This window comes from Staurois parvus, unplaced genomic scaffold (genome assembly GCF_062004578.1).
Source record: "Staurois parvus isolate SC_StPar_1 unplaced genomic scaffold, SC_StPar_1.0 ptg002269l, whole genome shotgun sequence".
Taxonomy (NCBI): Eukaryota; Metazoa; Chordata; class Amphibia; order Anura; family Ranidae; genus Staurois; species Staurois parvus.
In genome coordinates this window covers 168,055-195,487 of record NW_028320065.1, presented here as the reverse complement: position 1 = coordinate 195,487, position 27,433 = coordinate 168,055, and the positions used below count along the sequence as shown (strand labels likewise).

Here is a 27,433-nt window from a genome sequence, read left to right as displayed (position 1 = left end):
TTTCCAGATATTTTTGAACATCTAAAAAAAATGCATTTAAACATATATTTTTAAATATACTTGTAAATGCATTCCAAAATACACTTTGATATATTGAAATATATTGAATATGGCCAGAATTGTAGTATTTAAAATATATTAAGAATGTATTTTTTAAATATATTTAAAATATATTTTTCTTCCATGTGGGTAGGGATGTCCAGTTATTTATTTATTTCAGGTAATTATATAGTGCTGTCAATTTACACAGCGCTTTACATTTATATTGTGCATTCACATCAGTCCCCAACCCTCCAGGGGTGTACAATCTATGGTCTCTAACTCACATTCATACTAGGGCAAATTTAGACAGGAGCCAATTAACCTAGCAGCATGTCTTTGGAGTGTGGGAGGAAACTGGAGTACCTGGAGGAAACCCACGCAGGCCCAGGGAGAACATGCAAACTCCAGGCAGGTGGTGCTGTGGTTGGGATTCGAACCAACAACCCCTAGGCAGAAGGGCTAACCATTTAGCCACTGTGCTGCCCACTTGGTGTCACCCTTCCCATATATAGTTAGTCTGGCTGAAAAGAGACAAAAGTCCATACAGTTCAACCATAGGAAAAAAAAAAAGTTATAATCCTACACCCACAGTTGATCCAGAGGAAGGCAAAAAAAAACCCAGCAAACCATGATCCAATTTGCTCCTGCAGGGAAAAAATTCCTTCCTGATCCCCCGAGAGGCAATCGGATATTCCCTGGATCAACTTTATCTATAAATGTTATATCCAGTTATATTCTGTGAATCCGAGAAAGAATCCAAGACTTTCCTACAGCAATCCACTGAGCTGGCTAGAACCAACTCTTGAGGGAGTCTATTCCACATTTTCACAGCTCTTACTGTGAAAAAACCTTTCCGTGTTTGGAGATTACATTTCTTTTCCTCCAGACGTAAAGAGCGCCCCCTTGTCCTCTCTCTTGACCTCAGGGTGAATAGCTCTACACCGAGTTCACTATATGAACCACTGATGTATTTATACATGGAGATCACATCCCCCTTATGTATTATACATGGAGACCATATCCCCCCTTATGTATTTATACATGGAGACCATATCCCCCCTTATGTATTCATACATGGAGATCATATCCCCCCCCTTATGTATTATACATGGAGATCATATCCTCCCCTTATGTATTATACATGGAAATCATATCCCCCCGTATGTATTATACATGGAGATCAATCCTCCCCTTATGTATTATACATGTAAATCATATCCCCCCTTATGTATTATACATGGAGATCAATCCTCCCCTTATGTATTATACATGGAGATCATATCCCCCCTTATGTATTATACATGGAGATCATATCCCCCCTTATGTATTATACATGGAAATCATATCCCCCCCTTATGTATTATACATGGAGATCATATCCCCCCTTATGTATTATACATGGAGATCATATCCTCTCTTATGTATTTATACATGGAGATCATATCCCCCCCTTATGTATTATACATGGAGATCATATCCCCCCTTAATCTCCTCTTCGGAAGAGAGAATAAATTCAGTTCCTCTAATCTTTCCTCATAGCTGAGTTCCTCCATGCCTCGTATCAGCTTGGTTGCCCTTCCCTGAACTTTCTCCAGTCCCCCAACGTTTTGTTTGTGAATTGGTGCCCAAAACTTAGCTGCATATTCCAGATGAGGCATTGCTAATGATTTGTACCGGGGGGGGGGTCTCTGGAGTCTATACCTCTCCTAATACAAGAGAGGATTTTGCTCGCTTTAGAACCCACAGCTTGGCATTGCATGCCATTTATTAAGCTTGTGATCTTCCAGAACCCCCAGATCCTTCTCCACCATTGACCCCCCCCCAGATCCTTCTACACCATTGACCCCCCCCAGATCCTTCTACACCATTGACCCCCCCCAGATCCTTCTCCACCATTGATTCCCCCAGTTGTACCCCCCTAGTATGTATGATGCATGCATATTCTTAGCCCCCAAGTGCAGAACCTTACATTTATCAACATTAAACCTCATTTGCCACATAGTTGCCCAATTACACAGAGCATTGAGGTTGGCTTGTAAGTTGGAGACATCCTGTAAGGGAGTTATTCCACTGCACAGCTTGGTGTCATCTGCAAAGACTGAAATGGGATTTTTAATCCCAGACCCTATATCGTTTATAAATATATTAAAAAGTAAGGGTCCCAACACTGAACCCTGGGGTACACCACTGACAACACTGAACCTTGGGGTACACCACTGACAACACTGAACCCTGGGGTACACCACTAACGCCACTGAACCTTGGGGTACACCACTGACAACACTGAACCTTGGGGTACACCACTAACACCACTGAACCTTGGGGTACCCCACTAATAACACTGAACCTTAGGGTACCCCACGAACACCACTGAACCTTGGGGTACACCACTGACAACACTGAACCTTGGGGTCTCCCATTGATAACACTGAACCTTGGGGTACACCACTGATGACCCTAGACCATTCAGAGTATGAATCATTAACCACTACTCTCTGAATACCATCTTTAAGCCAGTTTGCTATCCATTTACATACAGATTTTTCCAGCCTGTAGACTTTACCTTACACATTAGCCATGTGTGGGGAACTGTGTCAAACGCTTTTGCAAAATCCAAGTATACCACGTCCACAGCCACCCCCCTGTACAAGTATACCACATCCACCGCCACCCCTCTGTCCAAGTATACCACGTCCACCGCCACCCCTCTGTCCAAGTATACCACGTCCACAGCCACCCCTCTGTCCAAGTATACCACGTCCACAGCCACCCCTCTGTCCAAGTATACCACGTCCACAGCCACCCCTCTGTCCAAGTATACCACGTCCACAGCCACCCCTCTGTCCAAGTATACCACGTCCACAGCCACCCCTCTGTCCAAGTATACCACGTCCACAGCCACCCCTCTGTCCAAGGTTTTGCTCACCTCCTCATAAAAAGAAATCAGATTTGTTTGACAACTTCTGTCTATCATGAATCCATGCTGTCTGTTGCTTAAACTCATCTATGTGGTCTTTTATTAAACTCTCCAGTATCTTCCTAACTATAGAAGTTAAACTAACAGGTCTTTAATTACTTGGTAAAGATTTTGACCCCTTTATAAATATTGGCACCACATTGGTCTTACACCAATCCAGTGGTACTATGCCAGTCATTAAAGAGTCCCTAAAAATAAGAAACAATGGCTTTGAAATGACAGAGCTCAATTCTTTAAAGACCCGTGGGTGTATGCCATCCGGTCCAGGTGCTTTATTCACCTTTATTCTGTCTAAATATTTCTGGATCATATCAATTGTGAGCCAATGTGGATCATCTGGAGCTGTGTCAATACCATGCCCCTTATGGACAAGAGTTCCCCCATGCTCCTTTGTATACACACAGCTGAAGAAGGGATTTCATACATTGGCCTTCTCTTTGTCCCCAGTCACCCCTTCTAGATTATTTTGCAAAGGGCCTACATCCTCGGACCAAACCTTTTTACTATTAATATATTTGAAGAATATTTGGGGGTTGGTCCTGTTATCTTTTGCAATCTCTCGTTCGTTTTTAATTTTTGTGACCTTTATTTCCTTTTTGCATATTCCATATATAAAAAAGAAATATATTTCCAACATATTTAGAAAAAAAAAATTATACATGAGACATACATTTCCAATATATTGGCCTATGCGAATATATTTAACGTATTCCAAAAATGTAAATTAAAATATATTTTCCAAAGGCATATATTTAAAAATATATTTTTTTAAAATATATTTTCCAGATATTTTTGAACATCTAAAAAATGCATTTGAACATAGATTTTTAAATATACTTGTAAATGCATTCCAAATTACACTTTGAAATATATTTCAGCATGTGTTCTGAATATATTTTTAATAATATATTCACAAATATATTGAAATATATTTTTGAAATATATTGAATATGGCCAAAATTGTAGTATTTGAAATATACAGTGGGGCAAAAAAGTATTTAGTCAGCCACCAATTGTGCAAGTTCTCCCATTTAAAAAGATGATAGAGGCCTGAAATTGGCATCATAGGTAGACCTCAACTATGAGAGACAAAATGAGAAAAAAAATCCAGACAATCACATTGGCTGATTTGGAAAGAATTTATTTGCAAATTATGGTGGAAAATAAGTATTTGGTCACCTACAAACAAGCAACATTTCTGTCTCTTACAGACCTGTACCTTCTTCTTTAAGAGGCTCCTCTGTCCTGCACTCATTACCTGTATCAATGGCACCTGTTTGAACGTGTTATCAGTATAAAAGACACCTGTCCACAACCTCAAACAGTCACACTCCAAACTCCACTATGGTGAAGACCAAAGAGCTGTCGAAGGACACCAGAAACAAAATTGTAGACCTGCACCAGGCTGGGAAGACTGAATCTGCAATAGGCAAGCAGCTTGGTGTGAACAAATCAACTGTGGGAGCAATAATTAGAAAATGGAAGACATACAAGACCATTGATAATCTCCCTCGATCTGGAGCTCCACGCAAGATCTCACCCCGTGGGGACAAAATGATCACAAGAACGGTGAGCAAAAGTCCCAGGACCACATGGGGGGACCTGTGAATGACCTGCAGAGAGCTGGGACCAACGTAACAAAGGCTACCATCAGTAATACACTACGCCGCCAGGGACTCAGATCCTGCAGTGCCAGACGTGTCCTCCTGCTTAAGCCAGTACATGTCCGGGCCCGTCTGAAGTTTGCTAGAGAGCATTTGGATGATCCAGAAGAGGATTGGGAGAATGTCATATGGTCAGATGAAACCAAAATAGAACTGTTTGGTAGAAACACAACTCGTCGTGTTTGGAGGAGAGAGAATGCTGAGTTGCATCCAAAGAACACCATACCTACTGTGAAGCATGGGGGTGGCAAGATCATGATTTGGGGCTGTTTCTCCGCAATGGGACCAGGACGACTGATCCATGTACAGGAGAGAATGAATGATGCCATGTATCGTGAGATTTTGAGTGCAAACCTCCTTCCATCAGCAAGGGCATTGAAGATGAAATGTGGCTGGGTTTTCCAACATGACAATGATCCCAAACATACCGCCCGGGCAACGAAGGAGTGGCTTCATAAGAAGCATTTCAAGGTCCTGGAGTGGCCTAGCCAGTCTCCAGATCTCAACCCCATAGAAACCTTTGGAGGGAGTTGAAAGTCCGTGCTGCCCAGCAACAGCCCCAAAACATCACTGCTCTAGAGGAGATCTGCATGGAGGAATGGGCCAACATACCAGCAACAGTGTGTGCCAACCTTGTGAAGACTTACAGGAAACATTTGACCTCTGTCATTGCCAACAAAGGATATATAACAAAGTATTGAGATGAACTTTTCATATTGACCAAATACTTGTTTTCCACCATAATTTGCAAATACATTCTTTCCAAATCAGCCAATGTGATTGTCTGGATTTTTTTTCTCATTTTGTCTCTCATAGTTGAGGTCTACCTTTGATGCCAATTACAGGCCTCTCTCATCTTTTTAAGTGGGAGAACTTGCACAATTGGTGGCTGACTAAATACTTTTTTGCCCCACTGTATGTTAATATATTTGGGAACAATATATTAAGAATGTACTTTCCCGAGTCATCTTCTAGGACAGCTCACTTGAGAGATAGGGCTCCTCCCAGGAAACACCCGCTCCACCTTTTTTTTCCCCTTTATAGGCGTCCTCTCTCCCATTGGCCCCCAGTTTTAGTGTTTCCTCCGGCCAGGAAGGAGCTACGCCTGTTTTTTATTTTTTATCTGGGCTCTCTGGCGGAGTACAGAGGGTCCCTGGCTGGGGCCCCCCCCTTCCTCCAAGCAAGGCAGGGGCCTTGTGAGGGGGGGGACCTTTCAGCCAGTTTCACCAGGGATGCCCGTTGTGGGGTGGGGGCGTCGGCCCCAGATGGTCCCAGCGGGGCTCTCCAGGGGGGTAGAGCCCGCTCCGCCGACTGAGGCATTGGTGCCTTTCCCTGGGGGTTCAGGTAAGTCTTACCTGCTCCTGGATCCCGGCAGCATGGCCAGGAGGCTCGGCTGCGGTGGGTCTGGACGCTGCGATCGCGTCACTTCCGGGCGCCGGGTGTCGTCACTTCCGGGTGTCGTCACTTCCGGCGCAGGAGCAGGGAACGGCCGCCGCCATCTTGGAAATGGGCGGCGGGCCGTGGAAGGAACCCGTGCCACGGCCGCTTCTCCACCGGCGGCCGTGAGAGGGGGGTCGGCGAGGGGGGATCGCAGGGGGGGGGCGGAGCCCACCAGCCCCTGAAAAACCATCGCACCGAGGCAGAGTCTGCGGCGGCATGGAGGCAGATCTGTCAGGAGCGGGGGAGGCCTGCAGTAAGGTAAGGGCCTTGTTTGGCAAACTTCCTTTTGTTTTTACCCCCCTCCTCCCCCCCCCCCCTCCCCGGGATGATTGGGTACCCCCCACGCACACACAGCCCCCCTCTCCCCCCCCCCCAGGCCCACAGCTGGAGCTTGCACAGTGGCACAGGGGGGGAGGCATTGCTGTTAGACGCATGAACGCGTGTATCTCCTTGTCCCCAGATGGGCCCACAGGAGGAGGATAGAGGGGAGAAAGAAGCTCCTTGTGAGCAGAAAAAGAAGTGTGCCACTTGTAGGAAGAAACTGGCGAGCTCCTGGAGGAAGCAGCTCTGCCAGGGGTGCATAGACAAGCTCATCAAGAAGGAGTCTGGATCTCTTTTTAAAGACTTCCTACAGAATATGACACAAGAGATGTCCAAGACATTTCAAAGCTTCAGAGAACAGAAGCCGGGACCGGCCCAGGATGAGCCCCAACCGGGCACTTCTGGCACCCAAGGGGGGAAAAAGAGGAAGCTGGTAGCGCCGGTAAGGGACTGGGAGGACGAACAGTCGGACACCTCGGAGGAGGGTGAGATTGAGGCTCAGGGCCCAAAGGCAGACAGGTTCCTTTTTCAGGTGGAAGACACGGAGGACCTGTTAAAGGTGATCTATGAGACCCTGGATCTGGAGGAAGAACAGCAGGACCTCTCCCTCCACGACCAACTGTACGCAGGGCTACAGGCAAAAAGCAGCCGTACATTCCCAGTACACCCTGCCCTATGGTCCACGATCAGGAGAGAATGGGAAGAGCCAGAGAAGAAGGCTTTCCTTCCCAAGAACCTCAAGAGACGTTTCCCCTTTAAGGAGGAAGATGCCTCGGTTTGGGAGACTTGCCCAAAGCCAGACGCCCCTCTCTCGAGGATCTCGAAGGACACGGATCTGTCCTTTGAAGACGGTGGGTCCCTAAAAGACCCGATGGATCGGAAAGCGGACGCCTTCCTGAAGAGGGCATGGGAAGCGTCCGCAGTGAATTTTAAACCTGCAGTGGCAACGACCTGTGTGTCCAGAACCCTGGATGTGTGGTTGGGGCAGCTCCGTTCGCACCTGGAACAAGGCACTCCGGGGGAAGAGATTCTGAAGTCCCTTCCGGTGCTGGAGAAAGCGGTAGCCTTCATCGCGGACGCATCAGCAGAGACCATCAGACTCTCTGCTAGATCTACAGCGCTCATAAACACGGCAAGGAGGGCTATCTGGCTGAAATCGTGGCAGGGGGATCTGGCCTCCAAATCTAAACTCTGTGGCCTGCCGTTTGAAGGTAAACTCCTTTTCGGCCCGGAGCTGAATTCAGTCCTGGAAAGGTCGGCCGACAGGAAAAAGAGCTTCCCGGTCCCCAGCAGGCAGGTTGGACGGAAGGGGTTTCGCCCATCCAGGCGATACGCGTCAAGGGAAGCTAGGTTCCAAACCCAGCGCCCAGGCTGGGGCGCAAGAAGAGGCAGGAACGAGCCGAGAGGCAGGGGAGGTTTCCTTTTCAACCCCGGCCAGAATAGACCCAAAACCCAGCCGAAGTGACTGGAGAGGCCAGGTGGGAGCGAGATTGGGGCGCTTCCACGCACAATGGCTAAGGATAACCCAGAACACCTACATTCTGGAGGCCATCCACAGGGGGTACAGAATAGAGTTCACAAGGGCCCCCCCTCAGAGATTCTTTGCAACACCCCTGCCAAAGGACAGGGCTATGGCGGATGCGCTGGTGGACCTCCTACAAAATATGCTCAGTCAGAACGTTATCTGCCAGTTGAGAGAAGAGGAAAGGGGAAGTGGATTCTTCTCCCATTTCTTTCTAAGGAAAAAACCGTCAGGTACTTACAGGATGATATTGAATCTGCGGAAGGTGAACGAGTTCGTGAGGCCCAGCAAATTCCGTATGGAATCCATATACACGGTGAAGGAACTCCTTTCACCTGGGGTGTTCATGGCCTCGATAGATCTGCAAGACGCATACCTACATGTCCCGATAAGAGAAGATTCCAGGAGATTCCTGAGGTTTGCGCTGGAAGGAGAAAAGGGTCCGGTGCTATTTCAGTTCAACACACTCCCCTTCGGCCTGTCGTCGGCCCCGAGGATATTCACCAAGATTTTAGCGGAGCCTTTAAGAGTTTTGAGACTGGAAGGGATAAACATTATCCCCTATTTGGACGACCTGCTTGTATTTGCGGACACAGAGGGAGGCCTGAGATCGCACATCGAACGTACGATATCTTTTCTGGAAAGTCTGGGGTGGCTTATCAACAAGGAGAAGTCACAGCTAACCCCCTCCAAGAGGATTACGTACTTGGGGTACGTCCTGGACTCCGCACAGGCCCGATCGTACCTAACATCAGAAAAAGCCCTCAACCTGCGGCAGGACACAAGGGCCCTCCGGAGGATGTCGACCTGCACGGTCAGGACCGCGATGAGAATAATCGGGCGGATGACAGCGGCAATTCCAGGGGTGCAATGGGCGCAACTTCACTCCAGGGTGCTGCAAAATCACACCCTTTCCCACTGGGACGGCAGCCGAGCAGGTCTGAGTTCCAGGATCCGCATCACGCACGAAGTGAAGGAATCGCTAAGGTGGTGGGGAAGCAGCCTCACCTTGGAACGAGGAAGAAGTTGGAGGCTGGCCAACCCACTGCGGATCACCACGGATGCAAGCATGACTGGTTGGGGCGCCCATATGGAAGACGGCCTGGCCCAGGGCACGTGGAGTGCAGTAGACTCCAGCAGGTCGTCAAATTACAGGGAGCTGCTGGCAGTTTTCAAGGCACTTACGACCTTTCAGGAAAAGATAAGGGGGAGAGGTGTCCAGATTCTCTCCGACAATACCACTGCAGTGGCGTATTTGAACAGGCAGGGAGGCACAAGGTCCCCAAGGCTGATGGAGTTGGCCGGATCCCTCCTGAGCTGGGCGGAGGAAAACCTGGAGTTCATCACGGCAGTACATCTGAATGGGGACCTGAACCAGTTGGCGGATCAACTGAGCCGAAGAGAGGTCATCCAGACAGAATGGTGCCTCAGCCAGTCAGCGTTCGATCAGATTTGCGCCAGGTGGGGCTCCCCCTCTATCGATCTATTTGCCAACGGCCAGAACACAAAGCGGGAAAGGTACTTCTGCCTGCAGAAAGACCCCAAAAGCGAGGGGATAGATGCGCTAGCCCAGCAGTGGGAAGGAGACCTCCTTTATGCCTTCCCTCCATTCAGACTACTGCCGAAGGTGATTCAGAAGATCCGGGTGTCTCAAGCCAAAGTTATTCTGATCGCGCCATTCTGGCCCAAGAGATCTTGGTTCTCCCGGTTGAAGGAGCTCAGTTTAGCAGACCCTTGGATGATACCACCCACGCGCGATTTACTCAACCAAGGGAGGGTGATGCATCCTCATTCAGAAAGGCTGTCCTTAGCGGCGTGGCTTCTGAGCGGGACAGGCTAGCGGAAAAGGGGCTCTCGGCAAGAGTGGTCACCACCCTTTTGGATGGCCGGAAGAGGTCGACGAACGCCTTGTACGACAAGGTCTGGAAGAAGTTTTCCGCCTGGAAGGTCAGAAACGAAGCACCGGGCACGCCCATTTTGCATACAGTTCTTGAATTCCTTCAAGCCGGGGCGGATAAGAGTCTGGCCGCCAATACCCTCAAAGTACAGGTAGCGGCTCTGTCGAACTTTCTCGAGCTGAGGTTGGCGGCAGACCCATTAGTAATCAGATTCCTGAGGGCTATCTCCAGGCGCCGTGCCCCGTCCTTGCCAAAACTTCCATCATGGGACCTGGGCACAGTCCTGAAGAGCTTTCAGCGGGGGCCTTTCGAACCGCTGGATGAATGTTCGCTCAGATCTTTGACTCTTAAAACCATCCTCCTCACGGCACTAGTTTCTGCCCGCAGGGTCAGCGAGTTGCATGCCCTTTCAGTGATCGAGCCGTACTGCACCATCTTATTGGATAGAATCATCCTCCGCACGGACGCGGCCTTCCTACCTAAGGTCGCGTCACACTTCCATAGATCTCAGGAAATAGTAATACCTTCCCTGGAGGCCGATCCGGGCAGCGCGGAGGACTGTAGCAGGTTAGACGTAAGACGGTGTTTGATCACGTACATTGAACGCACAAAGACATGGAGACGCTCGTCCCGGCTTTTCGTCCTATTCCAGGGACCAAGGAAGGGGGACGGTGCCTCCAAGGGCACCATCGCCAGATGGATCAGAGAGGCAGTTTCGGAAGGTTACAAGTCGGCAGGCCTGTCACCACCGCCCGGCCTAAAAGCCCACTCCACAAGGGCCACTGCGGCCTCCTGGGCGGAAAAAGGGGGGCCTCCCCCGGACAGATCTGCAGAGCCGCGACCTGGTCCAGTTTCGCCACCTTCACTAAACATTACAGGCTGGATCTGATCGGCAGCAAGGACCAGGCATTTGGCAGGAAGGTCCTACAAGCAGGGTGCCCGCCCTAATGTACGTATTTCTATTCTACTCCTCTCAAGTGAGCTGTCCTAGAAGATGACTCGGGAAAACGCAGTTATTTACCTGTTAACTGTATTTCCAGGAATCTTCTAGGACAGCGTAACTCCCCCCCGATTACTGTTTGATCACACGATTATGTGCAGGTATGTTGCGAACCTATGGGGGATATCTTTATTACTGGTTTTCTTCTTTGTTTTTCTCCTAGGCCTTCGGTCATATTCTTATACTGGGGGCCAATGGGAGAGAGGACGCCTATAAAGGGGAAAAAAAAAGGTGGAGCGGGTGTTTCCTGGGAGGAGCCCTATCTCTCAAGTGAGCTGTCCTAGAAGATTCCTGGAAATACAGTTAACAGGTAAATAACTGCGTTTTTAAAAATATATTTAAAATATATTTTTCTTCCATGTGGGTTAAAGCCTCCAAGCACAGAATGGCTATGCTGAAAGCAGGCATACAGTGACGGCCAAAAATATTGTCCTCCCTGCATTTCCTTCAGATAATGCACCACTTCACCCAGAAAATTGTTACAAATACAAATGTTTCGGGATATTCACATTTTATTTCTTTTGTATGTATTGGTATGTCGCAAAAAAGTGGAAAATCAAAAAGCCAAATCTGACCCATTTCACACATAATTCCAAAAATGGACTGGACAAAATTATTGCCACCTTCTCAAAATTGTAAGAAATATTTGCGTTCTAGGTTTGTGATGCTCCTGTAATTTGTAAACTCACCTGTATTAATTGATAGTTTTTAATGCTCCTGTGTCCACTGTGCACAACATTGTCAAGATCTTTGCAGCCCATGGCACTGTAGCTGATCTCCCTGGACGAGGACGAAAGAGAAAAATTGATCAAAGATTGCAACAGAGGAATGGTGGCTAAAGAACCTCAAATTTCACACAAATTCAAGTCGACCTTTAGGCGCAGGGTACAACGGTGTCGGCTTGCACTATAAGTCGCCATCTGAATGAAAAGGGGCGCTATGGTAGGAGATAAAGGAAGACCCCACTAATGACATAGAAATATGGGAGATGACCTGGGACGACCCCATTGCTGACACAGAAATATGGTAGGAGACCCAGGAGGACCACACTGCTGACACAGAAATATGGTAGGAGACCCAGGAGGACCCCACTGCTGACATAGAAATATGGTGGGAGACCCAGGAGGACCCCACTGCTAACATAGAAATATGGTGGGAGACACAGGAGGACCCCACTGCTGACACAGAAACATGGTAGGAGACACAGGAGGACCCCACTGCTGACACAAAGATATGGGAGGAGACCCAGGAGGACCCCACTGCTGACATAGAAATATGCTGGGAGACCCAGGAGGACGCCACTGCTGACAGAAATATGGGAGGAGACCCAGGAGCCCCCACTGCTGATACAGAAATATGGGAGGAGACCCAGGAGGACCCCACTGCTGATACAGAAATATGGCGGGAGACCCAGGAGGACCCCACTGATGACACAGAAATATGGTAGGAGACCCGGGAGGACCCCACTGCTGACACAGAAATATGGTAGGAGACCCAGGAGTACCCCACTGCTGACATAGAAATATGGGAGGAGATTCCGGAGGACCCCACTGCTGACACAGAATAATGGGAGGAGACCTGGGAGGACCCCACTGCTGACATAGAAATATGGTAGGAGATCCAGGAGGACGCCACTGCTGACATAGAAATATGGGAGGAGACCCAAAAGGACCACACTGCTGACACAGAAATATGGGAGGAGACCCAGGAGGATGCCACTGCTGACACAGAAATATGGGAGGAGACCAAGGAGGACCCCACTGCTGACACAGAAATATGGTAGGAGACCCGGGAGGACCCCACTGCTGACATAGAAATATGGTAGGAGACCCAGGAGGACCCCACTGCTGACATAGAAATATGGGAGGAGATCCCGGAGGACCCCACTGCTGACACAGAAATATGGGAGGAGACCCGGGAGGACCCCACTGCTGACACAGACATATGGTAGGAGACCCGGGAGGACCCCACTGCTGACACAGAAATTTGGTAGGAGACCCGGGAGGACCCCATTGCTGACATTGAAATATGGGAGGAGATCCCGGAGGACCCCACTGCTGACACAGAAATATGGTGGGAGACCCAGGAGGACCCCACTGCTGACATAGAAATATGGTAGGAGACCCAGGAGGACCCCACTACTGACATAGAAATATGAGAGGAGACCCAGGAGGACCTCACTGCTGACATAGAAATATGGGAGGAGACCCAGGAGGACCCCACTGCTGACATAGAAATATGGGAGGAGACCCAGGAGGACCCCACTGCTGACACAGAAATATGGTAGGAGACCCAGGAGGACGCCACTGCTGACATAGAAATATGGGAGGAGACCCAGGAGGACCCCACTGCTGACATAGAAATATGGTGGGGTACCCAGAAGGACCCCACTGCTGACATAGAAATATGGGAGGAGACCCAGGAGGACCCCACTGCTGACATAGAAATATGGGAGGAGACCCAGGAGGACCCCACTGCTGACAGAAATATGGTGGGGTACCCAGGAGGACCCCACTGCTGACATAGAAATATGGGAGGAGACCCAGGAGGACCCCACTGCTGACATACAAACATAAAAAAGCCAGATTGGAGTTTGCCAAAACTTACCTCGGGAAGCCAAAATCCTTTTTAGCAGGATGTGCTGTGGAGGGACGAAACAAAATGGCAGGTTTTCGGTAAAGCCCATCATTCTACTGTTTTCACAAAAAGCAATGAGGCCTTTAAAGAAAGGAATCCAGTCCCTCCAGTCACACATGGCTGGGGGTCACTGATGTTTTGAGGTTGCTTTGCTTCTTCAGGCACTGGATGCCTTGACCGTGTGCATGACATTATGAAATCTGAAGACTACCAGAGAAGTCTGGGGTGCAATGTAGGGCACGGTGTCAGAAAGTTGGGTCTCTGTCAGAGGTCATGGGTCTTTCAGCAGGACAATGACGCAAAGCACACGTCAAAAACCCCCCAGAAATGGTTTCAGACAAAGCACTGGAGAGGACTGAACTGGCCAGCAATGAGTCCAGATCTCAATCACATAGAGCTCCTGCGGAGAGATCTCAGACCAGCAGTTGGGAAAAGGAACCCTTCCAATCTGAGAGACCTGGAGCAGTTGGTGAAAGAAGAGCGCTCCAAAATTCCAGCAGAGAGGTGGAAGAAACTCATTGATGGTTACAGGAAGCCATCGATTTCAGTTATTTTTTCCAAGGGGGTGTGCTGCCAAATATTACATTGAGGGTGCCACTAAATTTATCCAGTCCATTTTTGGGATTTTGAGTGTCAAATTTGGCCTTTTGTTTCTCCACTTTTTCGTGTTATACCGATACCAAAAAATAAATAAACATGAGAATGTCGAAACATTTGTAATTGCAACAATTTTCTGGGTGAAGTGGTGCACTATCTGACAGAAATGCTGATGGGAGGGACAATATTTTTGGCATTGACTGATTGCTTACTTCTAGAATGGTTAGACTTCTGAAAGCAGGGCAAAATATAAATCAACATGGAAAGGCAAATAGTTTCTAAAGGCCGCGGCAGGTTGCAGAATCCTAGGACCCGGCTGTGCGGCTGTGCGGCTGTGCGGCTGTTTTCTCAATATTTCCCTTTCCATGTTAATGAATGCTTTGTGAAGCTTTTAGAAGTGAAGGGTGACGGTGTGGCTCTGCAATGTGAGCTTCGGCAACAGATATCACCGGGCTCCTATGTCTTCTTACCTGATTTCTCTATTTCCTCCCTCGGCTGTTTTCCGTGGCGGGAGATGCCTGACCAGCAAGTAGCACTGGGTGCCATTCCTGTTTTTTCTGCTCCCTGGTTGGACTCTGGAGTGGATTCGAATATGGTGGGTTAATGGTAGGCGAATAGATGGGGTGTTGGGGGATAAGTCATAGCAGCCCCCATTGGTTGAAGCAGCAGAACTGAAGGCATCACAGATGCAGTATCTTTGTCGTGATGAGCTAGCCTGGGGTTGGGGGTGCTGGAATATTTGTTTTTGAATTTTAAAGCTGTCCTGATCACCACGACTGTTGGGGACAGCATTGGGGACACTTTTTTATCCAGAGACAGCCTCCTGAAAGTAGGGTCTGCCCCTTGAAACCAGACATGGTTGTGCACTCTATTTTTAAGTAAAACTGACTGAGTTCCTAGACAGGAGTAACTGACTCTCCAAAGTAACTCCATGCTGTATAAAACAAACCAAAAATTGAGGCTTACATTCAATCAAAATTGATTTTTTTTTAAATTAAAACTGCTCAAATAGCAGATCAGGAGATAGTTGGAATGCTTCTATGGTGCTGATATTTGTCCCACCTGGAGGGTTGGAGGTAAATATTTTCAGAAATTCATGTGGTATCGGTTATGCGTTCCTGAGAAAGATGTGACTTCTAAATTAAACTTTAATTAAACCTTCTGTGTACCCAATTTGTTTCTCTTCTATTATATAAGCCGACCCTGTTCTTCATAGAGTAGACCTCCACTGAAGTCTTCCAGCTGTCTACATTCTCAGTACCAGCTGACCTCCCCGGTAAGTATACGCTGGAATATCTTTATTGTATTATTAGTGCTAATATAATTATTTATAAGGAAATCCTCGGTCTTCAGCCAAACCGCTTTCAGGATCACCCTGGATCCTTTATCTTAAAGGCTGGTACCAATCCTCGTGTGGTGGGTCTCACCACCAGGGTGATCCTGAAAGCTGTTTGGCCCCTTGGGGTCACCAGAAGGAGACAGCGTTGCACTATTGTTTGTCACTATAGCCATTGTAGATTGCCAACTTGGGGTTCCCCAGGGCACAGCATCTAAGCCCCAGCCTGCTTCTTCACCAGAGCCCCTGATGGTGAGGATGGACTTTCAGAAAACTGGAACCAATTCACAGCCCCCAGTTTCATTTCAGAAATTTCCCCAGCAGCACTTTTTTCTGTTGCTAGATGTTCTCAGCCTGAAGGCCAGCATCATTCATACTACTTCCTCTGAGCCCAGGTCATACCAGACTGTTCCCAGCCTGTGACTGGACAGTGAAAGGAGAAGCAGCACAATGAGCTCATCTGTCACTCTCTTCTATCAGCATAATTCAGAACTTTAACTCATACAGGGACTACAAGCTGAAACCACTATAGTGTTTCCATCTGAGAGCCCTCATATTCCATTTACAACAGAGGAAAGGAGAGGAAGACCCCCTGGGATGACACATTAATCACTGGCACCCTCTGGGAGATTGCACCAATCTGATATTCATCTGTGTTCTTTGAGCCTTGGATCCTGGATGACATCTAGACCGCTGGCTCCCCCTGGTGGATCTGGATCACATAACCTGGATATATTGGCTGAAATACTACTATTTCTGGTGGCGTTCTTCAACAAATCTGTGTTCTGGATGCCCAACCCCAGATGACCTAATAACATCTATTACATGCGCAATATTAAGCGCTATCTGGTTAGTGCATTCTACAGCTATATTTATCACCGAAGTCACCATACTATGATTTAAATATCTAAGAGACTGTCACAATTCATCACCTACCTGTATTATTGTTGAATATTCATTTATTACTTGAATCATTTTGGCTAAACAGAGACAATATTTAAGCACACTTAGAGGATATTGTTGAATAATTTAAGCGCTGCATGGTATATGATATTTATGTGAACACCTATAGGTTTACTTATTATTATTATTATTATTATTATTATACAGGATTTATATAGCGCCAGCAGTTTGCTCAGCGCTTTACAATATAAAGGGAGAGAATACAGCAACAATACAGTTCAATACAAGAGAGTTAGGAGGGTTAGAAGCTCCTTGGAGCTTACAATCTAAGAGAGAAGGGCTAGTGGTACAAAAGGTAGTAACTTTGGGGGATGAACTGGTAAGAGGAGTAGAAGATTCCATTATTAGCTGAAGGCAGGACAGGCTTCCCCGAAGAGAGAGGTTTTCAGAGATCGCCAAAAGTGAGCAGAGTAGGCGATAGTCTGATAAATTGGGGTAGAGAGTTCCAGAGGATGGGGGAAGCTCTGGAGTCCTGGAGATGAGCATGGGAGGAGGAGAGAAGGGAGCTAGAGAGCAGGAGGTCGTGCAAGGAGAGGAGAGGACGGTTTGGGTGATATTTGGATACAAGATTGGTGATGTAATTTGGGGCGGAGTTATAAGTGGCTTTATATGTGATTGTTAATGTTTTGAATTTTATCTGTTGGGAAATGGGAAGCCAGGGATAGGCAGAGAGGGATGGAGGACACTGAGTGGAGGCCAGTGGAGGGATTGGCAGAGAGGGGTGGAGGACACTGAGTGGAGGCCAGTGGAGGGATTGGCAGAGAGGGATGGAGGACACTGAGTGGAGGCCAGTGGAGGGATTGGCAGAGAGGGATGGCAGATATGTACCGGTAAGTAAGGTGGATAAGTCTGGCAGCAGCATTCGTGATAGACTGAAGAGGGGATAGGCTTAATAGTCAATGCAAGAGATAACCAGGGAGTGAATAAGTTGCTTAGTGGTTTCAGAGGTTAGGAACGGGCATATCTTGGAGATGTTGTGGAGGTGAAGTCTACAAGATTTGGACAGTGATTGGATTTGGGGCTGAAAGGACAGATGGGAGTCTAGGATTACACCTAGCACCCTGGCATGAGGGGAGGAACTGATGGTTGTGTTATTGATCTTGATGGAGAAGTCAGGGGAGGTGGCACGGGCTGGAGGGAATACTAAGAGCTCAGTTTTGGAAAGATTGAGTTTGAGGAAGTGGAGTGACATCTATGCCATATGTCACTTAGTAGGTCAGTAATGTGAGAGGAGACTGAAGGGGTGAGATGAGGAGTAGAAAGATAGATTTGTGTGTCTTCAGCATATAGATGGTACTTAAAGCCATGCGAGTTTATCTAGTGACCAAGGGAGGAGGTGTAGATGGAGAAGAGTAGGGGTCCAAGGACAGAACCTTGAGGGACCCCTATAAAAAGAGGGAGTGGAGAGGAGGAGCCAGAGTTATAGGTAACAATGAAGGAGCACTGCGATAGGTAGGAGGAGAACCAGGAGAGAGCAGAGTCTCGGAGGCCAAGAGAGTGGAGGTTTTTTTTTGAGGAGGGGATGGTCAATAGTATCAAAGACCGCAGAGAGGTCAAGTAGTAAGAGTATGTAGTAGTGGCCATTGGTTTTAGCAGTTTGTAAATTATTAGTGAGTTTTAGTAGGTCAGTTTCAGTGGAGTAGAGTGAGCGAAAGCCAGATTGTAAAGGGTCAACAAGGTTGTTGTTAATGAGGTAGGAGCTAAGGTGATTGAAGACTAAGCGTTTTAAGAGTTTAGGGGTAAACGGGAGCAGGGAGATGGGTTTTAAGTTGTTCAGGTTAGTGGGGTCCAGGGAGGGCTTTTTAAGTATGGGAGTGATGTGTGCATGCTTTAGAGGGGTGGGGAAGGTACTGTTAGAGAGGGAGAGATTGAAGATGCGAGTGAGGGAGAATAGGATAGAAGAAGAGGGTGACCGTAGTAGTTGGAAGGGGACAGGATCCAGGGGGAAGGTAGTGAGACGTGCTTCTGAGAAAACCTTAGTGAACTCCTCAGTAGTAGCAAGGTCAAAAGAGGAAAGTGTTTAGGGAGGTTTAGTATAAGGTATGCTAAGTGGGATAGATGTCTGTGAGGTGGAGATTTCCCTACGAATTGCATCAATTTGTTTTTGAAATGATTTGCAATCTCGTAAGCAGTGAGTGAGGTACTGGGTGGGGGTGGAGAAAGTAGAGAGTTAAAAGTAGAGAAGAGACGACGAGGACTGGATGAGAAGGTACAGTATTAATAAGAGTGACAAAGTAGGCTTGTTTGGCAGCAGGAAGGGAGGAATTGTATGTTAAGAAAACAGATTTATATAAGGTGAATGCTTAGTGAGATTTGGTTTTACGCCACAATCGCTCCAGCGCACAACTATGTCGCTTAAGATTTCTGGTGTTGCCAGTCTGCCATGGTTGTAATGGTCGGAGTCTGATGCTTCATGTTTATAGAGGAGCAAGTGAGTCTAATATGGATGAAAGTGAACTGTTGTAGACAGCAGTGGCCTGGTCAGGGCAGGACAGGGGAGAGATTCTGTCATAAGGGTGGTCAGTTGCAGAGTAGAAAAGAGAAGGATTTAAGTTGTGAAAATTTCTGTGGGTAATTGTTTGCTACGTGAAGGGAAAAGTGTTTTAAGGTGAGGACACTGTGAAGGTGATGAGATTGTGATCAGAGAGAGGAAAGGGGGTGTTTGTGAGGTTGTAGGGAGTGCAACGCTGGGAGAACACAAGGTCTAATGTACTCCCATCAGAGTGAGTGGAGGACTGTAAGGTAAGGTATCAGAGAAGCAGAATCTGCTGCTTGAAGCCAGGTTTCTGTAATTGCTAGTAGGTTAAGGGAGCGGGAGACAAAAAGGTCATGGACAGAGGTGAGCTTATTACAGACAGAGGGCATTCCAGAGTGCACATGAAAAAGGGAGGGTGGTTTTTAGGAGCACGGGGATTGATATTAAATTGAGGGGATTGTGGCTATTCCCGGATGAAAGAGGGTGCCTGGTGTGGGGGTGAGATAGTGGAGGACCAGGGTTTGGGGAAATATCCCCAGAGGTTAGGAGAAGAAGGAAGATGAGGAAAGTAAGATGGGAGCGGGATATACTGTATATGAGTGCAAATGCCTTCCAGTCCTGGTGTTTGGGTCAGCAGGAGAGTGAAGTATCAGCAGGAGGTGACGAGAGCACTAGTAGGGAGATGGTAGCAGTGAGGGTGAGGTGTATAAGCTTTGGGGTGGAGCAGAGGGGTAAAGAAATGAGATTTTTGGGAACACAGGATAGTGATATGAAAAGGCGGAGTAGAGGTGGCATATTAAAAGGTAGATGGAGTGGGAATCAAACTTGTAGGAGATGTTTCCCAGGGTGTTTGCTTGCAGTTCATCCAGCGTGCAGTAGAGTTCCTTCTTGTATCTTCCTGCTGCTTGAGTTGCTGCTTGATGGCTTTCCATTCATGACAGCTTGATTACTGTTGTGATGCTGTGATTGACCCACAGCTATCACATGGTACCATGTGATAGCTGTAGCCAATCACAGCATCACAACAGTAATCATCACAAACAGATAAATCTACTGCTAATAACAGTGATCAATAATCAAAGCAATAACAGTGTTAAACAAAATCCTTGATCACCCCCACAAAATAATACAGTGTCACTATGATGAAAGTATGTAATAAAAAACAGTAGAAGAAAGTTTTAAAAAATTATTTTTTTTTTTACATGCTGTCATCAATCATCACCGCCACAATGGCAAAGTTCAAAAAACTTGCCATGCCTCTTACTAAATACCTTGGACTGTCTACTTTCCAAAAAGCGGTCATTTGGGGGTATTTGAACTGTCCTAGCATTTTTGGGCCTCAAGAAATGATATCGGTCGTCAGTACATCAGGATTGATCAATTGTCAGATATATACCATAGTTTGTGGCCTCGATTACATGCCTACAGACTAAATATTAAACACTGATTTGGGTTATTTTCACCAAAGAAATGCATTAGTATACATTTTTAGCTACATTTTTGAAAAAAGATGATTTATTTGCAAACTCTTAAAACGGATCCGAAGAAAGATTTTTTTTTTCCATAATTTTCTGCCTTTTTTTGTTTAATTAGCAAAAAATAAAAAACCCAGTGGTGGTTAAATATCACCGAAAGAAATGATCAAAAATTTAATTTGGGTACAGTGTTGCATGACCACGCAATTGTCATTCAAAGGGTGAGAGTGCTGTAAGCTGCAAATTGGCCTGGACAGGAAGGGGGTGAAAGTGCCCGGTATTGAAGAAGTTAAAGTGTCGATAAACCCACATCATTATAAATGATCAATAAATGTGGTGTTACATGCTGTTCATACTCACCCAATCACTATGGGATTCATTTTCTGTATTCTACAAAAAACCTGGTTGATTCTCTATCTTCCCCTTCTGTCCATGTCCCCAGTGTAGTTGAGGATTTTGCAGAGCAGTGTTGGCAGCTACTGCACAAGCTCAGTTTTCAGTGTATTTCTAGCCTGAACATTTCCTCCCCATCTGAACAGCCCATGTGACTATAGAGTCACACATGTGTGCGTATACACAGTGATAAACGACAGCCCACTCCCTTCCTCCACCTCTATGCTCACTAACCAGCTAAACACTAAATGGGAGTGGGATATTACATCTTGATTGATAGAGGCTTCACCTCCTTCTTGTTCTAAGACACAGCTGGAGGGGAGTGACACAGATTGTGACTGGCAGAAATCTGCCCACACCATGTTATTCAAATGAAATAAAATAAAGATTTAAAATAATAAAAGTTTCATCTCAAATATATATTTCTATGACAATTCTAAACAATTTATTTATATTAATTATTTATTTTTACTCAGTATCCCAAAGGCTTTTTTTTGGGGGGGGGGGTTTCACTTTAAACATGTGACCAGTAACATGTGAGGACTAGAAGCTCCTCCTGCCTCTGTTTCCCTGCAGACAGGCTGGGAGATATACTGGGTCATGTGACAGCTGTATATCGATTAGGGAAAAAGGTACTTAGATGTTTTTATTAAAATAATTACATCCACATACAGATAGAGAAGGGATAAAGTAAATTAAACAGTGGTGTGTTTCGTATCAATTTAAGATTCAAGATAGAAAATCCTGGAAACCATAAACAATGGAAATTGTAACTTCAGTTCTTGTGAAGCATCTCCAATGGAATCTAAGAACCTGCTGTGCTCTTTCCTTTCGGGAGTGAGGAACAAGATACACTATATTGCCAAAAGTATTGGGGCGCCTGCCTTTCCACGCACATGAACTTTAATGGCATCCCAGTCTTAGTACATAGGGATCAATATTGAGTTGGCCCGCCCTTTGCAGCTATAACAGCTTCAACTCTTCTGGGAAGGCTGTCCACAAGGTTTAGGAGGGTGTCTATGGAAAGGTTTAACCATTCTTCCAAAAGCACATTTGTCAGGTCAGGCACAGATGTCGAACGAGAAGGCCTGGCTCACAGTCTCCACTCTAGCTCATCCCAAAGGTGTTCTATGGGGTTGAGGTCAGGACTCTGTGCAGGCCAGTCAAGTTCCTCCACCCCAAACTTGCTCATCCATGTCTTTATGGGCCTTGCTTTGTGCACTGGTGTGCAGTCATGTTGGAACAGGAAGGGGCCATCACCAAACTCTTCGCACAAAGTTGGGAGCATAAAACTGTCCAAAATGTCTTGGTATGCTGATGCCTTAAGAGTTCCCTTCACTGGAACTAGGGGGCCAAGAGCAACCCCTGAAAAACAACCCCACACCATAATCCCACCTCCACCAAACTCCACCAAACACCTGCCTATAATGGGCTCCAGGTGTACAGGATCTTTTGTGATGGTTTACAGCCAACAAACATCGGACCTTTTATTGTATTGGAACAACCATTTTATGTGTGCCTAACATTAGAGGGCCACATGTTATTTGTGGATGTTATTTTTTGTATAAAAATACATTCTTAACATATTCTTCCCAAATATATTGACATATATATTTTGTCTTCTTTTTCTTTCCATGAATCCAAAATATTCAGAGTCCAAAGATGTTCACCTTTAATAAATCCCTGTTACTCCTTTTCTTTCTTGGGATCATCTCCTTGTCTGTCTGTAAGCAAGAATAAGTATGTAGAAGACTTTTAAAAAATAAAAATATAGACTTTTAAATCTTAACTCTGGGCACAGTGCTGCATCGATGTGGGACTCAAGCAAGTGTTGGGGAGGGGTAGGGGGACACACAGCGAAAGTTTTTTTTTTTTACCTTGACACAGACAAAGTTTCTAATTTTAGAAAAACAAAGGAACGCCAGACCAAAACTGGATACAAAAGTCAAAGGAAATTTTAATTGTTGGTAAATATGTCATAGAAAGAAAGCCAATATGTTTCAGGATAAGACAATGACCTCAGAGATCTATATTAGAAACAGTATTGCTCTTTCTACGACAATGTGACAGCAGTTGCTGAATAGAAGAGCTTCTAACCCTTGTGGTGGACTGGGTGCCCCCTTTTAAGGAGACCATGTCACCAACTTAAATAATTCCAGATGGAGCTGGGTGTGATGATGTGATGAGGAGTGGAGTTTGGTGAGCTGTACAGGTGTGGGGGTGGGAGTGGTGGGTGCAGGAATAGTGTTCAGAGTAGAAGGGTGTTCAGGTGCAGTAGTGGGGGGCAGTGTTGGTAAAGAGGGGTGACCCATGATATCTTCCCATACACAGAGAGCAGCATGTGGCTGGACTACTGACCTGCCTGTCTTGGCTTAACCCTCCATCCTAGCTCAGTACTCTTCCACCAGTTTCTGCAGACAATGCTTCCACATTACAGGTGCATTGATGAACTTTCCATTATGTGTGTTAGTAGGATGTGGTATCATTCATTTCAATGTCACCATAACCCACCTTGTCAATGGACTGCATTGCATAATAGCATGTACTATCTAAAAACGATGCATGCAAGTTAGACCTTCTTTGTTCATTGTGGTTCAAAGAATATCTATTAAAAGGTGTGTTGAGGTGCCTTTCACAATGAATGACACCACATCTCCCCAACACATCTCACCCATGACAGGGTATGAAAAAGAGAAAAAAACTTTCCTGTTTGGCAAACAAAAAAACAAACAAAAAAACCCAGTTGTGATTAAATACCACCAAAAGAATGCTCCAATTTTGTAAAAAAAAAAAAAAAAAAAAAGATACAAAATTCATTTGGGTGCAGTGTTGCATGACCGCACAATTGTCATTCAAAGTGCAACAGCACTAAAAGCTGAACATTGGCCAGGCAGGAAGGGGGTGAAAGTACCTGGTAGGCAAGTGGTTATATGTCACCATGACACCTCTTGTCAATGGACTTGCACAATGTAGTGTGTACTGTCTGAAAATAGTACATGCAAGTCCATCGATCATTGTGCTGCAAAGCCTATCCATTGGAAGGTCCATTGGAAGGTGCATTGGGGTGCATTTCACAATGAATGCCACCACATTTCACCAATCACAAGGTATGATCAGGCCCTTAAGAAGAAGAGCCATGGCAGCACCCACATGAAAGAAAAATATATTTTAAATATACATTCTTAACATATTCTTCCCAAATATATTGACATATATATTTTTACCAAAAACATGTAGCAGAATACATTTTGGCCTTCCTTTATGAAGAAATTTGATTTTTTTCACATTTTTCATTGGATATGTTTTATAACAGAAAATAAAAAATATCTATATTTTTTTTGAATTGCCTTTGCAAAAAATAAAAAAAACCGCAAATACCACCAAAAGAAAGCTCTACTTGTGGGCAAAAAAATTATAAAAATGTTATTTATGTGCAGCATTGTATGACTGCTCAATTGCCAGTTAAAGTAACGCTGTGCTGTATAGAAAAAAATGGCCTGGTCAGGTAGGGGGAAGGGGGGGTAAATCTTCTGGAGGTCAGGTGGTTAAGGGCAGTGCAGGAGCTAAGTAGTTAGCAGCATTAGGGTCATTGGCTCGAAACCTAAAAAAAAAATTCTTGACACAACAGTGGGAGATGGATTGTTCTGCTGAATGATTTTTCAGAATTTCCACATGAATGAAATTCTCCTGGTGTATGGCCGGCTTTAGCTGTCTCCACTTACTGATGAGAAAGCTCTGTGCCATCGCATGGAACACATCAGAATGATCCTGCTGATTATTCAGTTGGTCAAACAAGTCTGCCCGTTTTTTTTGTTTTTTTTGGGGTTTTTTTTAATTGTTAACAAGTATAGATCTATGCTTGTCCCACATGTTTGAAGCTGTTTACTGTTGACTGGCTCACTACCTCATCAACTACTCTTTCAGTAAAATAGTACTTTTTGAGATTTGTTTTGAACTTTCCTCCAGTTAGTTCAAGGTCATGTCCCCGTGTTCTTGATTTTGGTTTCATGTTGACAATCCTGCCCTCCTGAACCTTATTCACCCCCTTGATGTATTTAGCGGTTTCACTCATGTCTCTCCTTTCCCTTCTTTCATCCAGACTGGGCATGTTACGTTCCTGAGGTCTCTCCTGATATGTTTCATCCCCCAGACCTTCCACCATTTTTGTTACCCATCTCTGGACTTGTTCTATCTTATCAATATCTTTTTGTAAGTGAGATCTCCAGAACTGGACACAGTATTCTGAATGAGGTCTAACTAAAGATCTAATATAGAAGAATCAGGACCTCCTTCCTCCTGCCGGTGATCTCTCTAGTGATATAAAATTTTATAAAGAGGAATCAGGACCTCCTTCCTCCTGCCGGAGATCCCTCTAGTGATATAAAGATCTATATAGAGGAATCGGGACCTCCTTTCTCCCGCTGGCGGTCCCTCTAGTGATTTAAAGATCTATATGGAGGATTCGGGACCTTCTTCCTCTTGTCGGTGACCCCTCCAGCAATGCATCCTAGAATTCTATTTGCTTTTCCTACTGCCTGGCCACTAATTATTCATTTACAGCTGCACGTTTGTGGCATCCCCCTGTGTGGTGATACTTAACATGTTAATGAGGTCATAGAATAGTAGTCAATGTGACCTAAATATACACTTTTTTGGTCCCAGTAAAATACAGTTGTTGTATAAAATTCAGCGCTGTTTTATTTAACAATACCTGTGTCTTCTACCAGGAGAGATGCCGATGAAGAAGAAAATGAAGAAAACGGAGAGGAAACTAAAGTGGAAGAAGTAAAAAGAGGTCTCCCACCCTGGGTGGATTTCCTTCCAGGAAAACTTCAACTTGAGTAGTTTGAAAAAATGTTGCAACTTGAATTGGAAATCATCTGATGTGGAATATAGTTTAGCTAAATGCACAACAGATGTCTAATAAAAAATACATAAATACTCATACACGGTGTTTTCTTCTTTTTTTTGTTTTTACAAAGTACGTGTAGCGCTAACCTCATGAGGGCAACTGTGTTGTGGGTACCCATAAAGTGTTACTAAACCCCAGACCCTGCATTCACTATATCCGCTCTCCCTGGACCCTGCATTCACTATATCTGCTCTCCTCCGACCCTGCATTCACTATATCCGCTCTCCCCGGTCCCTGCATTCACTATATCTGCTCTCCTCCAACCCTGCATTCACTATATCCGCTCTCCCCGGTCCCTGCATTCACTATATCCGCTCTCCCCGGACTCTGCATTCACTATATCTGCTCGCCCCGGACTCTGCATTCACTATATCCAGTCTCCCTGGACCCTGCATTCACTCTATCCGCTCTCCCCAGACCCTGCATTCACTCTATCCGCTCTCCCCAGACCCTGCATTCACTATATCCGCTCTCCCCAGACCCTGCATTCACTATATCCGCTCTCCCCGGACCCTGCATTCACTGTATCTGGACTCCCCGAACCCTGCATTCACTATATCTGGACTCCCCGGACCCTGCATTCACTATATCCGGACTCCCCGAACCCTGCATTCACTATATCTGGACTCCCCGGACCCTGCATTCACTATATCCGGACTCCCCAAACCCTGCATTCACTATATCTGGACTCCCCGGACCCTGCATTCACTATATCTGGTCTCCCACAGTACACAGAACATGGAAATGCAATTATTTTAGTAAATATAAACTGCTAAATCCCTTTTCTTATCAGCAGTATAGAGCAGTCTTGTGACTTCAACAGAACACTGGTTAAAGCTTGTAGGAGGAATTTTCTTTGTGCTCTAGGAGGATGTGAAACCCATGACCCTCTGTCTGGACACTTCTGATTGGCCCTGTGCTGATCACATGCACTCTCCCAAGAAAAAAATTAAAAAAAACCTCTTTAGCAATACACACCAAACTGAGCATGTGAATGTGACTATGGATTCAGTCTGTATCAGGTGGTCATTTCAAAAAGAGGAGGATCAGAGAAGACAGGATCAAACAGCCTTTTTACACAATGCGAAGGATTAACCCCTTAGGTTCCACAGTGAGTATAACAATCATGCTTTACTGCATATACAGACTGATTGTACTGTTGTGGGTTTAGTATCACTTTAACCGCTAGCCTACCGGGCACTTATACCCCCTTCCTGCCCAGGCCAATTTCCAGCTTTCAGCACTGTCACACTTTGAGTTACAACTGCGTGGTCATGCAACACTGGACCCATATGAAATTTTTATCATTTTTTTTGTGACAGATAGAGCTGTATTTTGGTGGTATTTATTCCCCTCTGGGTTTTTTATTTTTTCTTAAACAAACCAAGAACCACTGAAAATTTTGAAAAAAAAAACGTTTGTTAGTTTTTGTTATAAAATTTTGTAAATAAGTGATTTTTTTCCTTCACTGATATGCGCTAATGAGGCTGCAGTGATGGACACTGATATGTGGCACTGATGGGCACTGATATGTGGCACTGATGGGCACTGATGAGGAGGCACTGGTAGGTGGCACTGATGGGTATTGACAGGCATCACTGATGGGCACTGAAAGGCAGCACTGATACATGGCACTGATAGGCAGCACTGTTAGGCAGCACTGACTGGCACTGTTAGGCAGCACTGACTGGCACTGTTAGGCAGCACTAACTGGCACTGATAGGCAGCACTGACAGGCACTGATAGGCAGCACTGATGCGCACTGATAGGCGGTACTGAC

General features: G+C 45.8%; 1 protein-coding gene and 1 long non-coding RNA gene across 2 annotated transcripts; both read left to right on the top strand.

Annotated features, from left to right (window-relative positions):
• The first annotated feature begins 6,583 nt into the window (after nt 1–6,583).
• On the top strand, nt 6,584–7,941 carry LOC149431423 (uncharacterized). Its single transcript, XM_089665618.1, has one exon. The coding sequence runs from the start codon at nt 6,584–6,586 to the stop codon at nt 7,907–7,909; it is 1,326 nt and encodes a 441-aa protein (XP_089521744.1). The 3' UTR covers nt 7,910–7,941.
• A 7,340-nt stretch (nt 7,942–15,281) lies between these two features.
• Nucleotides 15,282–25,688, top strand: LOC149431422 (uncharacterized). Its single transcript, XR_016309272.1, has 2 exons — nt 15,282–15,374; nt 25,469–25,688. It is a non-coding gene; the product is annotated as an uncharacterized LOC149431422 (long non-coding RNA).
• The last annotated feature ends 1,745 nt before the right edge of the window (nt 25,689–27,433 follow it).